Source organism: Pygoscelis adeliae, unplaced genomic scaffold, assembly GCF_000699105.1.
Source record: "Pygoscelis adeliae isolate BGI_AS28 unplaced genomic scaffold, ASM69910v1 Scaffold351, whole genome shotgun sequence".
NCBI classification, from domain to species: Eukaryota; Metazoa; Chordata; class Aves; order Sphenisciformes; family Spheniscidae; genus Pygoscelis; species Pygoscelis adeliae.
Window position 1 is genome coordinate 76288 of NW_008824112.1, and position 12152 is coordinate 88439.

The window sequence follows — 12152 nt, forward strand, 5'->3', positions numbered from 1 at the left end:
GAGGTCTTTTCCACTCTTAATGATTCTATGATTCTATGATTCTATGAAAATGAACTGATGGTGTCCTTGATGCTCTTCGCCACCTGTGTCAGGGTATGAGCACCACCATCTGTGCCCTGTGGTGCCCCAGGGCACTTTCGGGACGCAGTATAAACACCCCAGGCTCAGGCTCCGTCCGAGGTGGATCCCAATGCTGGCACAAGAAGTGGGTGAGTTGGCTGGGTCATGGCACTTGTTTCAGCTGGGTTTGGTGAGATAGAGATGGGTTAGAGAGATGGGGAGATGCTAGGGCTCCATGCAGTATTTATTGTGTGATACCACTGCCAGAGATACATAAACATTTCCTGGCAGCAGTTCTGGCTGCATTATCCCAAACTCAGTGCATGAGTGTGGCAGGGAGGGCACTGGCCAGTGTGTTTCTCAAGGGGATGGAAGTAGCATGCTCCTCCTGCTCAGTTCTTCCAGACACAGTGGATGTAAAGGGATTTCACTTGGAGCGAGAATGGACTTGTGTACTTCTAATACTTAAAGTGCACTGGGTGGGAGCTAGGACAGAAGTTTGCCTGTAAATTTTCCATATTCTCTAAAACAGTAGTCCGCAGTGCCAGGGAGTTCAGAGGGTTTAATTGTTTATTTTGCACTGGCTCAATAACACCTGGCAATCCAGCAGCAGCTCAGAGCCGTGGTTCATGTTCCATGGACATAATGCATAAGGTGACAGCTCCTGACACACAGCTGGTTACTCCTCATGGCACTGTAAATCCCCCTTTAGACCCTGACATTTTGATAATGCCCTGCTGCTGGTGGCTTTTAATTTTGTCTCTGCATATCTAACAAGAGAATTTCTCCAGATATCTGGGTGATCGGACACTGCTGTCTGGGGCTCTTATGAAGCAGAGCTTTTGGGATGAAAGGGGCTCTCCCCTGCCTTTCACTCGCCTTGCTCTTGGTAGAGTGAGCTCACACATGGTTGCAGAGACAGACCTTTTGTAGGGGTTGATACAGGCAGGCAAAGTCCCAAGAAGGACAGGACTGAACCAAGCTCCTTGTGTCCTGATTTCGTAGGTAGCTTTCAAACAGCTCTGAGTCACTAAAACTGGGTGTCCCAGAGCAGGACGAGCAATGCGCATGCCTTCTTTGTGGCAGTCATGGGAGAGCTTAATATATTTCCAACCCTGGAGATCTCTCAATTGCAGCATAAATGGTGGTCACGTTCAAGTATGTCAACCAGAGAAGCATTTATGCAATCGCTGTTTCAAGAGTGAATTTCCTGTATATTTTGCTCTAGTTCCCAGCAGCTGCAGGCAGTTGCAGGCAGAAGACTGTCCTTATTTCAAAGACTCAAAGAGCAGAAATGACAGTACATAGCCGAGATGAAGGGACCTGAATAGTGGAGGGGAACCCTGATGGGGCAAATTGCTCAATATCTAACACTTCCAGATAAAATGTGGTTCAGAAGTTTAAGTGTCTGTGCCATGAGCAATGCTAATCATGAGTTCAGCTCCCCTTTGTATTCCAGGTACAGTTCAGCTGCTCTTGGAGCCCTTCTTTCTACCATTACACAGCTCCTGCAAGCGAGAAACAATGATGTGAAGTGTTGCATCAAGTCATGGCGGCACCCAACCTGTTGGGATCCCACCCCACGTTCTTAATCTTGGTGGGGATACCTGGGATGGAGGTCTCACACCTGGATCTCAATCCCAGTCTGCATGATGTACTCTGCTGCCCTTCTTGGGAACTTGGTCCTGCTGGTCACCATCGCGAAGGAGCGCAGCCTTCGTGAGCCCGTGTACATCTTCCTGTGCATGCTGGCAGTGTGCGACCTGCTGTTGTCCACTGCCACCGTGCCCAAAACCTCCAGCGTCCTCTGATCTCTGCCCACCCAAATCTCTTTCAGTGGCTGCCTGGCACAGATGTTCTCCATCTATTTCGTTTTTGTGGCAGAGTCGGCCATTTTACTGGCGATGGCCTTTGATAGATACATCGCCATTTGCAATCCCCTGCGATACACGGCCATCCTGACACACTCTGTTGTGGGGAAAGTTGGCGTGGCAGCTTTAATCAGGAGTTTCTGCATCATGTTCCCTGCCATCTTCCTCCTCAAGCGGCTGCCCTACTGCGGGCACAACATCATGCCCCACACCTACTGCAAGCACATTGGCGTGGCCTGCCTGGCCTGCTCTGACATCTCCATCAACATCTGGTATGGGGTAGCTGCTGGCTTCCTTTCAGCCGGCTTGGATGCCATCTCCATCACCATCTCCTATGCGCTGATCTTCAGGTGCCTCTGGGGACTGCCGTCCCCACACACCTCCCCCAAGGCTCTGCACACCTGCGGCTCCCACCTCTGTGTTATCACCATGTTTTACACGCTGGCCGCCTTCTCCTTCCCAGCACAGTGGTTCAGCCAGCATGTTCCTCGGCATGTCCTCATCTCCTTAGCCAACCTCTGTGTCGTGGTGCCACCCGTGCTCAACCCCATTGTCTATGGGGTGAGAACAAGGCAGATCCAGGAGCACGTGGCTCACCTGCTCAGGCTGGGGCGCTTGGGCAGCAAGGCATAGCAGGCAGGCAGGAACAGGCAACCAGCCTGGTCTACCGGCAAGAGGAGTGAAACGAAGCCTTGAAAAGAGGGAAATGAATGAAAGACAGTGGGGACTGGCAAACATGGACCAGATGGGAACGTTTTCAAAATAAGTGTGTTCAATGGACATCAACATCCAACCCATAGCTCTGTTGCAGAGAGGCTGGACAGGTTCCCAGATGTGCTGACGGGAAAAAACTCATTGGGACAGTAGGAGCCAGGCACTGGGGATTACCACTGTTCCCATGTTTCTGGGATCCCCTGCATTGTCCTAAACCCACCACTGTTGGGTATTTGTACAGTCAAGGCCTTTGTAAGCAAAATAGTTTCTAACTTCTTAAGGTGCTATTGAGGATCTTATGAAACAGAAAACATTAAAGAAGTACATATAATATGTGTGCCTGTTACCTCATTATAGAAATGTCTCTGCTCGAGCTGTGTATCGTCTCTGTGGCATGGGAATAGACATGGCTGGGGCAAGGATGCTTCCTGAAGGCACCCAGATCTGGGACCACCCATTGGGTCTCCTCTCTCCTGATGCCCTCTCAGAAGGCTGCAAGGACACAGAGATGGTGGGAGCACTACTCCTCTGCCCTGCTCGGCTGTTTGCACAAGAGCCAGCTGTCATCTGGGCAGCCTGACAGCAGGGAGATGGCTTGCCAGGTCCCCAGATGATCAGGTACCAATGTGCCCCCCAGCTATGAGCTGCGGTAAGGTTGCAGGCTTTGCTACCAACAGTGTGGGTTTGCTTCACTGTTGCTCCTCAGAGCAGTGCACTCAGCTGTGCTGTGGGCAAGGATGGGAAGATCTGATGTCTTCTGGCTGAGCTGGGCACTTTGGGGTGAGGGGGGAGTCAGTGGTAATAGGAGACATCCTGGTCCTGTCTTAGCATCTCTGTCTCTGGACTCCCAGGGGATGCGCAGAGCCAGCCTGGCTTCCAAGCATGAGGAAACCCCTGCTAGCTAATGTCAGATGCAACTGAAGTACAACATGGTTGCACAGAGAAGTGGCCCTGATCCCACACAGGGTGTAACTGAGCCAAGTCCAGCAGGACGGGGCCCTCCAACTTCCCAAAACTCCTCTCCTACGATTTCCACAGAGGTCTGTCTTGGGACAGCCACCTAGGAAGGAAACTGGGAGCAAATCTTGATATAACATCAGCTGTGGCAATAAAAACGTGACTTTACCTGTCATCAGTAGTCTTCTGTCAAGTATCTCAAAGTGTTTTGCAAATATTCATACTCTCACTAGTAACACCGGTAAGCCAGTTGTTAGTGTATTTTCTGTAATAGGACCACATCTACTGAAAAAGGGAGGCATGACCAGCCCATTCCCTAAGGATGAGGAAGACGGCCTCGGTTACTAGAGAAACACAGGCATGGGCAGTGACATAACATTTATGCTGGTGAAAGCTGAGATAACAGTTTTGAAGCCTGTGTAGTGGTGCTAGCAAATACAAGAACCATTCTTTTTCTCTCTCTACCTCTTGGTTTGAATTTCTAGGCCACTTATCCATCCCTTTCTGCACCCAGAACGGGCTAGCTCTAGATTTGGGTGCCACCTCTAGCTCAGAGAAGTCCCTAACATGCCCTCTAGAAGCTAGGAGGTCTGTCCACCTGGATGTGTCTGCTGCTGGCCTGCTGGATTCGGACCTCGGGTGTGGACAAAGCAACCAGCCAGGCTGGTGGCCCAGGGCATAATGCTGGGGTGATCCATAGCGTGAGCCAGTCTTGGAGGCTTTGGGACTGAGCTGCTGGCCCATGCAGATGGACCACAGGTCTGTGTCCCCCCATTCCCGATGTCACACCCCAAAGAATGGGCAGTTTTACTAGGGACTGCCTCCTCTCTGCCCTGTTTTCAAGGAAAAGGAACCTGGTTTAGGTCTGTGAATGAAGGGGGGGGGCAGAGGTGTCCTCCCAGAGCCTGGCTGTGCCTGCAGGGTGGGGATGGAGACTGTCCCGATCCTCGGAACTTCTCTTCTGCCTTGACACAGTCACCTGAGGCAGTATTTCTGGTGCATCCGTGCTGACAAAATTTTGTTGAATTTTACAGACACCTCCAGCAACCCCAAAGTCTCCAGCACACCTCAGACTTCTTTATATTGTGGTGCACATTTCAATTCAGATTTTGCCTGTGAATATTTCCATTCACATTTTTAACTGCAGATTCATCCTATCCATAGCCTTTGGGAACTGGACTGAGGCAAGTGGAAATCAGCAGGCCTGGATAATGTGTGCCTGAGGGGTCCAGAAGAGCCAGTGGAGGAGCCACCAGGCCTGCAAGTATTCCTCAAGTATCCCCTTAGGCTTAGCAAAACTAGTAAAAAAAAAGAAAAAAGAAAAAAAGAAACCCTTTCTGACATGTGCTAATATTAAAAAGGTGAAATGGAATTATTGGAGAAATTTGAAACTGCTTAGTTTGACATTAGCTCCAAATAAAATAATGGAAAAGTGAATATGAGACTTGATCAATAAAGTGTAGAAAGGGCAAGAATATAATTAATGGCAATCAGTACTTATTTTTGGTGTTTAGCTTCCATAGAATCATGTCATTTTATTTTCTGATGACTTCCACATTTGGATGATAAAGTTACCTGAAGGCTGAATACAACTGTGAGTATTTTTTTTATTTTCACAACACTGTGATATAGAACTCATTATTACAAACAAACAAACAATAAGTAAAGCAGATGTTAATGGAGTTTGGCTAACTGCAAAGTCTTATTTCAGTGATAGCTCCCCACTGAGAGCTAGTTTTCCATATATTTCTGAGGACATTCATCAGGGATTGATTGATGCTGGGTCTGATGCTATATATGTTGTTATCAGTTGTGTAGAAGCAAGTATAAAATCATTGCTAATAAGGTTTTTAGATGATGCAAAGACAGCTAATTTAATAGAGGTGAATGCAAAGTCATCCTCTTGAGGAGGAGGGGTTCAGGCTGTACCAGAGAAGGGGGCTACAGTCCCAGTGGAGGTGGCTCCAGAGAAGCTCAGGCATCTGAGGGAAGGAGCATCTTGGTGGGGGCACTTTGGGTGATGCTTGGCTAACGGGCCAATGTGGGGGTCCCAGTGTGTTCCTGTAGCTGTGCAGGGGCGATGGTGGGTAATGCAGGTCTATGATTCCCTTGGCTTGTTCTCAAATTTTTCAGCCAGCCCCGAGGTCCACATTTTTGAAAACATACAGCGAGCTGGGAGGGTCCCTCGATGCATGCTGCACTGCTCTCAGCGGGATGGGAGGGACCAGGGGAGGCTGGAGTCGTGCTGGCTTGCAGAAGAAGTCCAGCTCCTTCCCCCAGCACACGCCAGCGCTGCCCAGTCCCCGCGAAACACCTTTCCCACCACTGCAATAATGACAGGGATAAGATGAGGGGGAGAAAATCAGGAGAAACCAGCACTTTAATCCAACTTTGCTCAGCCATAGTAATGGCTGAGAGTTGGTTCACAGTCCCCTTTCAATGAAAATGAAAGCAAAGCATCTGTAAGATGCTTTGCAGTGTTATGAAGGGGGTGAAGCTGGGTGATCACGGCAGTCCTTTGTGCTGTTAAAGGCCATGAAAAATAAGCCTTTGGGCCTAGGAACTGCTGGAGCTCAAGACAAACTCCTCTGAGTGTCTGCTGAAGAGATGGGAGACCATCTCGTGACTTCAGGTGAGATGTGTGGTGCTAGCTTGAAACTAAGCAGCACAGTCTTCCCCCAATAGTGGGATATGAAAGGGTGAATTTCCTTTACCTATTTTAGCATTTCTGTCATAAAATATGCGTCTCCTTGTCTGATGAAGCAAGAAGAGCAAAAGCCTGCATTTTGAGTTGTGGACATCTTTGGATCATGAGCACCATCTGGAGAATTTCCTCTACATAAGTGCAATAGAGGAGTCTAAAACATCTGCCCAGTATCACAGCTCTCACTGAACAATGTAAGAGGGTGAAAATAATCAGCTGAAATGGGAAAAGCATTAATTTTCTGTTTCTTCACATCAGGACTTACATTTTGAGATGTGGTGGGGATGGACGGAAGCAAAGTGAGCTGTGTCCTGGGTGTGGGTCCCCTGGGGCTCAGAGGATCTATGAATAACCCCATCCCTTGCTGCGAGAGCAGATTCCCTGGCACCTGCACGTCTCTGCCTGAGGGCTGTGGACAGAAAACCCTCGTTCCTGGCTGGGGCAGGAAACTGGTGAGTTGCTTGTGCTGAGCGAGCAAGTTCCTGCACTTTTAGGAAGGTGGAAGCGTTGAAATTAAAATTATGCCTGCTGTGGGAGGCAGGAGGCCTGTGTCACTGCCACAGGCTCAGCGATGCACTGCCTGACTTTGTGTCAGAAAGCTGCTGCCTGACTAAACAGCGTTTGAGCCTGTCCTGGCTTTCCTCCCTGCTGAGCATCTCAGCTCACTGGAGCAAGCGCCGGTGCTCGGCCAGACCTTTGCACTCACCCAGTGCCTATTAGGTGAGAGCTGGATGATGCCAGGATCAGATGGGTAGAGGAGAGCGGGGAAACAGCCTCTCCCTGTTCAGACTCAGAGGAGGATGCCCTGGTACCACCCTGAGTGCGTCCACCTCCCGTCCATTTGCAGGGAAGCCTGGTCGATGGTTGCACAGGGCTGACTGATTTACAGCCCCAGTGCATAAACTGAAACAGACTGCCCAGAGAGCTTGTGCAATCTCCATCCTTGGAGGTTTTTGAGACTCAGCTGGATAAAGCCCTTAGCTGACCCTGCTTTGCACAGATGGTTGGACCAGAGACCTCCCAAGGTCCTGTCCAGCCTGGATTGCTCCACAGTTCTGTGACTCCCTGAGTGGTTGTTATGGATTAGGTCTTCTGGCAGTGTCAGTGAGCTTGTGAGCACATGTACTCAAGACCTGTAACATTAAAGTTTGTTTTGTCCTTTCTTTTTAGTCACTGGAGCCCTTGTAGAAAGTGCAAGGAATAGCCTGTCATGTTAGCTGTCAGTTGCATTGCCCTTGCTCCTGTCACCTGTGTCCTGACGGGCATCTCTGGCGTGGGGAGTCTCACCTCTGGATCTCCACCCCCTTTACACTCATGTGCATGGTTGCTGTCCTTGGGAATTTCACACTGTCCTTCATCAACGACACATAGAAAAGCCTCCATGAGCCCAAGTACCTCTTCCTGCCCATGCTGGCCGTTGCTGACTTGCTGCTATCCACTACCACCGTGTCCAAGACACTGGCCATCTTCTGGTTTAGGGCTGGGGAGATTTCTTTGGAAGCCTGCATTACCCAGGTATTTGTCATCCTTGTCTTCTCCTGTGCTGAATCGGCAATCCTACTGGCTATGCCATTTGATCTGCACATTGCCATCTGCCAGCCCCTCAAATATGTGACCCTCCTGATAAAAAGGAGACAAAGAGATGACAGGGACAATAGGGTTGGCTGCTTTAGCAAGAAGCTTATCCATCGTTTTCCCCATTGTTGTTCTTGTGAAGCGCTTGACCTGCAGAAACAAACTCCTCCCTCACACCTACTGCAAGTGCGTGGGTATAGCCAGGCTGGCCCGTGTGGACATCACCATGAACGTCTGGTGTGGTGCTGTGATGGCTGTTTTTGTGATAGGTGTGGATGCCACACTCATTGCTGCGTCTTACCCGCTGATCCTCCAGACTGTCTTCCAGCTCCCATCCAAAGACGCCTGGCTCAAGGCTCTGAGCACCCGCGGCTCTCATCTCTTGGTCATATTACTGTGCTTCATGCTAGCTTTTTCCTGCTTTTTGCACACTGTTTTGGGTGCTGTATTCCCAGGTCTGCTCTTATCATTGTGGCCAATCTCTGTGTGCTTTTTTCCCCCACGCTAAACCCCATCATTTATGGAGTGACAAACAAACAGATTCAGAGGAATGCAGTCCAGGTGCTTTACCAGTGCCGCAGTTGTGGCTAAGCAGGCGTCCTGCTAGCCCAGCAGGCAGGAAAACACTTCTGGAGGCTTGGGTACCAAAGTTATGTTTTCCCCTTGAATACATTGAGACATGTTATTCTAGAAGTGACAGCTTCTGCTTGCCTGGGGGGCTGGACTGAGGTGAGACAGTGCGGTGGGAAGGACCACAAGCAGGAGTCATTGTCCAGCGCCCAGTTGGTTGTGTGAGCTGGACCCCCAAAGGCCATGGTCAAAATGCAGAATCTGTGCACTGGGCTGGAGTCGGGGCTGTCAGCTTGCCACTGGCTTGCTGGTCAACTGCTCCTTTGCTCCGCTTCCTCAGAGCTTGTATGAGATCCCGATATTCTGCCCTAGCTTGTGCAGACCCCCGGGTCTGCAGCAGGGCTGTGCAGGGTTAGTCATGCAGAGGTGCAGGGAAGAGCAGCAGGCAACAGCATTTACACCACAGCAGCAAGACCTGCACTATGGGGAGCTTCATCTGTGAGTGGCATCAGCCCGCAAGAACAGCCCTAGGGTTTGCCACTTCGGACGAAGCATCTCCTGCTTAAAACCTTGAAAGCTTCAGCTCTCCAGCAGGTGGGCTGGCAGGAGGGGTTGCAGGCAGGGATATTTTTAATTCCTCTCTAGGTAGGATAGGCTTCCTGCACAGACAGCAGGAACAGCTTTTGTCTGGAAGGACAAACACAGACAAGCTACACACAGAGACCCTTGGCCCCCCACACTCAGCCCAGAAGCCCCAAGTCACGCGTCTCCTCCTTCTTCACCACCTGTGTGCTGCCGTAGCTGTGGGTTGCTTTGCCAATGCCTGGTGGGCTGCAGATGCCCAACGGCCAGCTCAGAGGAGCCACCCGCACAGCAAAAGCCCGTGGTTTCCACCCCGGCACCATCCTGCTCCATGTGTGGGGCCTTGACCTGCCCCCTGGAGATGCTTTGCTCTCCTCACAGCTGACCTGGATGACTCCTCTCAGACATGCCTTTCTTGGGGGACCAGTATGGTGCCCCCCCTCAGCTGTGCCGACCAGCCCCAGAGGCCAGACAGGCTTTTCTTACATGATGTATAAAGCAGATGAGGAAAACTCTGCCTTCTGTGTGCTGTCACAGCGTCTTCCCACCCAGACATCTGTGCTGATGCTCAGAAGAGGGACAAAATGCAGCCTTGTGGTGCAGTCAGTATTTGCAGCACATGGGCATGGGGTGGGAGGGCGGGAGCGGAGGAAATCATCCCCCTCCTGAGGGTTTCCCCTCCGAGCAGGGGAGGGCTCCGGGGCCGGCAGGGAGAGGCAGGGGCGGAAACATTTGTCTTTTACCCATGCCCCGAATCCAGTCTGCTCCAGAGCTGCAGTGTGGCACAGCACCACAAGCAGAAGTGGTTTGCAAACATCAACGTTTTGATGGTTTGCAAACAAGAAGTTTTGATGTTTGCATTTGTATATGTGTGTCCACAGGTTAGTTATGGTGTGTACTGTGCTTAATGCAGATTAATGGGGAAAGAGACATTTCATCTAAAAACCTGCAGGAGTGAACCTGCTGGCTAATAAATACAGAACAATCTCGCTGGTGATCAGTGGCACTGTGCGTTGGAGCTGCACTGCCCTAGCTGAAGGCAGAAATGGGCAGCAGCAAACCCTCCTGGAGCAGCAGGTAAGTGCAGAGAGAGGGCCGGACCCAGAGGTCTGCTCTGGCAATTCGTGGCTGTTAGACAGCGGTGCTTTAATGCAGCCTCTTGAGAGTTGGGGTGTACCCCAGGGGATGCTCTGTCTTGTGCAACATGAGCTCAGGGAATAAAGCACATCTGACCAGAGACATCTTAGAGTAAAGATCTCTAAAAAATACCTGTTGCGGGGCTCAGTGGAGGATAAGCCAGTGGCTTTTGGCCTGGCTGACCTATTTGGGGCTCGTACTAATCCACAGTCTGTTTTAGCCTTAAAACGAATTTCTAGAGAGGAACAGGTTAATGTCAGTCATGCAGTGCAGTGAGGGGGTGGGCTTGCTCATGGTGAGAGCGGTGCTGCAGCCCTGCCTTCTGGTTTGGGGTCAGTGTTTTAAAAGATAGTGAAAAAAGTCTGGAGAGGAGGAGACAGAACAGACATATTATTCAAGTGCTGGAGAAAATACTCAATCTATAAAGGGTGCAAAACATATTAATTTTTAAAGAGCTGTAGAGGCATCTTTACTGCAGGGTGGAAGTTTCAGGAGGAAACATCTGATGCTAAGGATCATTGTAATGCCCTTGAGAAGGATGAATTTGAATGAATGGAAAATGAAGCCAGACATATTCTGATTAGAAATAAAAGCCTTATTTTGAATAATGAGAATAATTAACTGCTGTGAGACGCTCATGAGAGCAACAGTAGGTTTTCCAACAGTGACTATACCTATATATATATGCCCATGTGGAGGATGGAAGTTATTTGGTACAAAGTTGTTTTCTCAGTGAAATCTTTGGATTCCAGAGTGGTGTAGGACCGAGAAGCAGTCTGCATGCCTGTTTCGGCCCTACATATCTGCATGCTTGCAATGTGATAATTTGTGGTATTTCTGAGATGCCCCTGCCATTCTCTTTGGAAGGGCTTTTCTAAGCAAGGATAGACACTGCTGGCATTTTGAGGCCAGATACATCATCTTCTCTAGTGTTTGGTGTTGAGACTGTTGGCAGCCACAATGCCTGTCCTACCTCTTCCCTATCACCCTGCCCCACCCGGGTTCCCCTTCCCATCACTCATGGAGATGCCATCGGAGGAGAGGGGAAGTGTATTTGAGACCAGGCCCTGCTCCCTCCTCCCAGGATCCTGACCTCCACCATCGCATGGTCACTGTGGCCAAGGCTGCCTCCTATGTTCACATCCCTGACCAGTTCAACCTTGTTTCCAAGTATCAGGTCCAGCAGAGCCCCTTTACTTGTTGGCTCCTTCATCACCTGTGCCAGGAAGTTGTCATCAATGCATCTAGAACTCTCCTAGGTTGCTTGAGCCTTGCTATATTGTCATAGAATCATAGAATAGTTTGGGTGGGAAGGGACCTTTAAAGGTCATCTAGTCCAACCCCCCTGCAAAGAGCAGGGACATCTTCAACCAGATCAGGTTGCTCAGAGCCCCGTCCAACCTGACCTGGAATGTTTCCAGGGATGGGGCATCCACCACCTCTCTGGGCAACCTGTGCCAGTGCTTCACCACCCTCAGCATAAAAAATTTCTTCCTTATATCTAGTCTGAATTCACCCTCTTTTAGTTTCAAACGATTACCCCTTGTCCTATCGCAACAGGCCCTGCTAAAAAGTTTGCCACCATCTTTCTTATAAGCCCCCTTTAAGTACTGAAAGGCTTGCCCTGGAGTCTTCTCCTCTCCAGGCTGAACAACCCCAACTCTCTAAGCCTGTCCTCATAGGAGAGGTGTTCTATCCCTCTAATCATTGTCGTGGCCCTTGTCTGGACCCGCTCCAACAGATCCGTGTGTGTTTCCTGCTGAGGAGCCCAGAGCTGGACGCAGTGCTGCAGGGGGGGTCTCACCAGAGCAGAGCAGAGGGGCAGAATCCCCTCCCTCTATGTGCTGGCCACGCTTCTTCTGATGCAGCCCAGGATATGGTTGGCCGCCTGGGCTGCGAGTGCACATTGCTGGCTCCCGTCCAGCTTTTCATCCACCAGTACCCCCAAGTCCTTCTTGGCAGGGGTGCTCTCCCTCCCCTCA

At 50.3% G+C, this 12152-nt stretch overlaps 2 protein-coding genes across 2 annotated transcripts in view; both read left to right on the forward strand.

The window, feature by feature from the left end:
* Positions 1–1593, forward strand: part of LOC103925517 (olfactory receptor 52B2-like) — an 8937-nt gene extending 7344 nt beyond the window's left edge. Inside the window, exon 3 of the mRNA XM_009334248.1 lies at positions 1520–1593. Within this exon, the coding sequence (XP_009332523.1) occupies positions 1520–1593 (74 nt within the window). The remainder of the gene's footprint in view (positions 1–1519) is intronic.
* A 16-nt stretch (positions 1594–1609) lies between these two features.
* LOC103925518 (olfactory receptor 52B2-like) overlaps positions 1610–12152 on the forward strand; it is a 12225-nt gene continuing 1682 nt past the window's right edge. The window contains 6 exon segments of the mRNA XM_009334249.1: positions 1610–1677; positions 1679–2536; positions 6366–6487; positions 8372–8406; positions 9289–9366; positions 11255–11347. Of these exon segments, the coding sequence (XP_009332524.1) occupies positions 1610–1677; positions 1679–2536; positions 6366–6487; positions 8372–8406; positions 9289–9366; positions 11255–11347 (1254 nt within the window).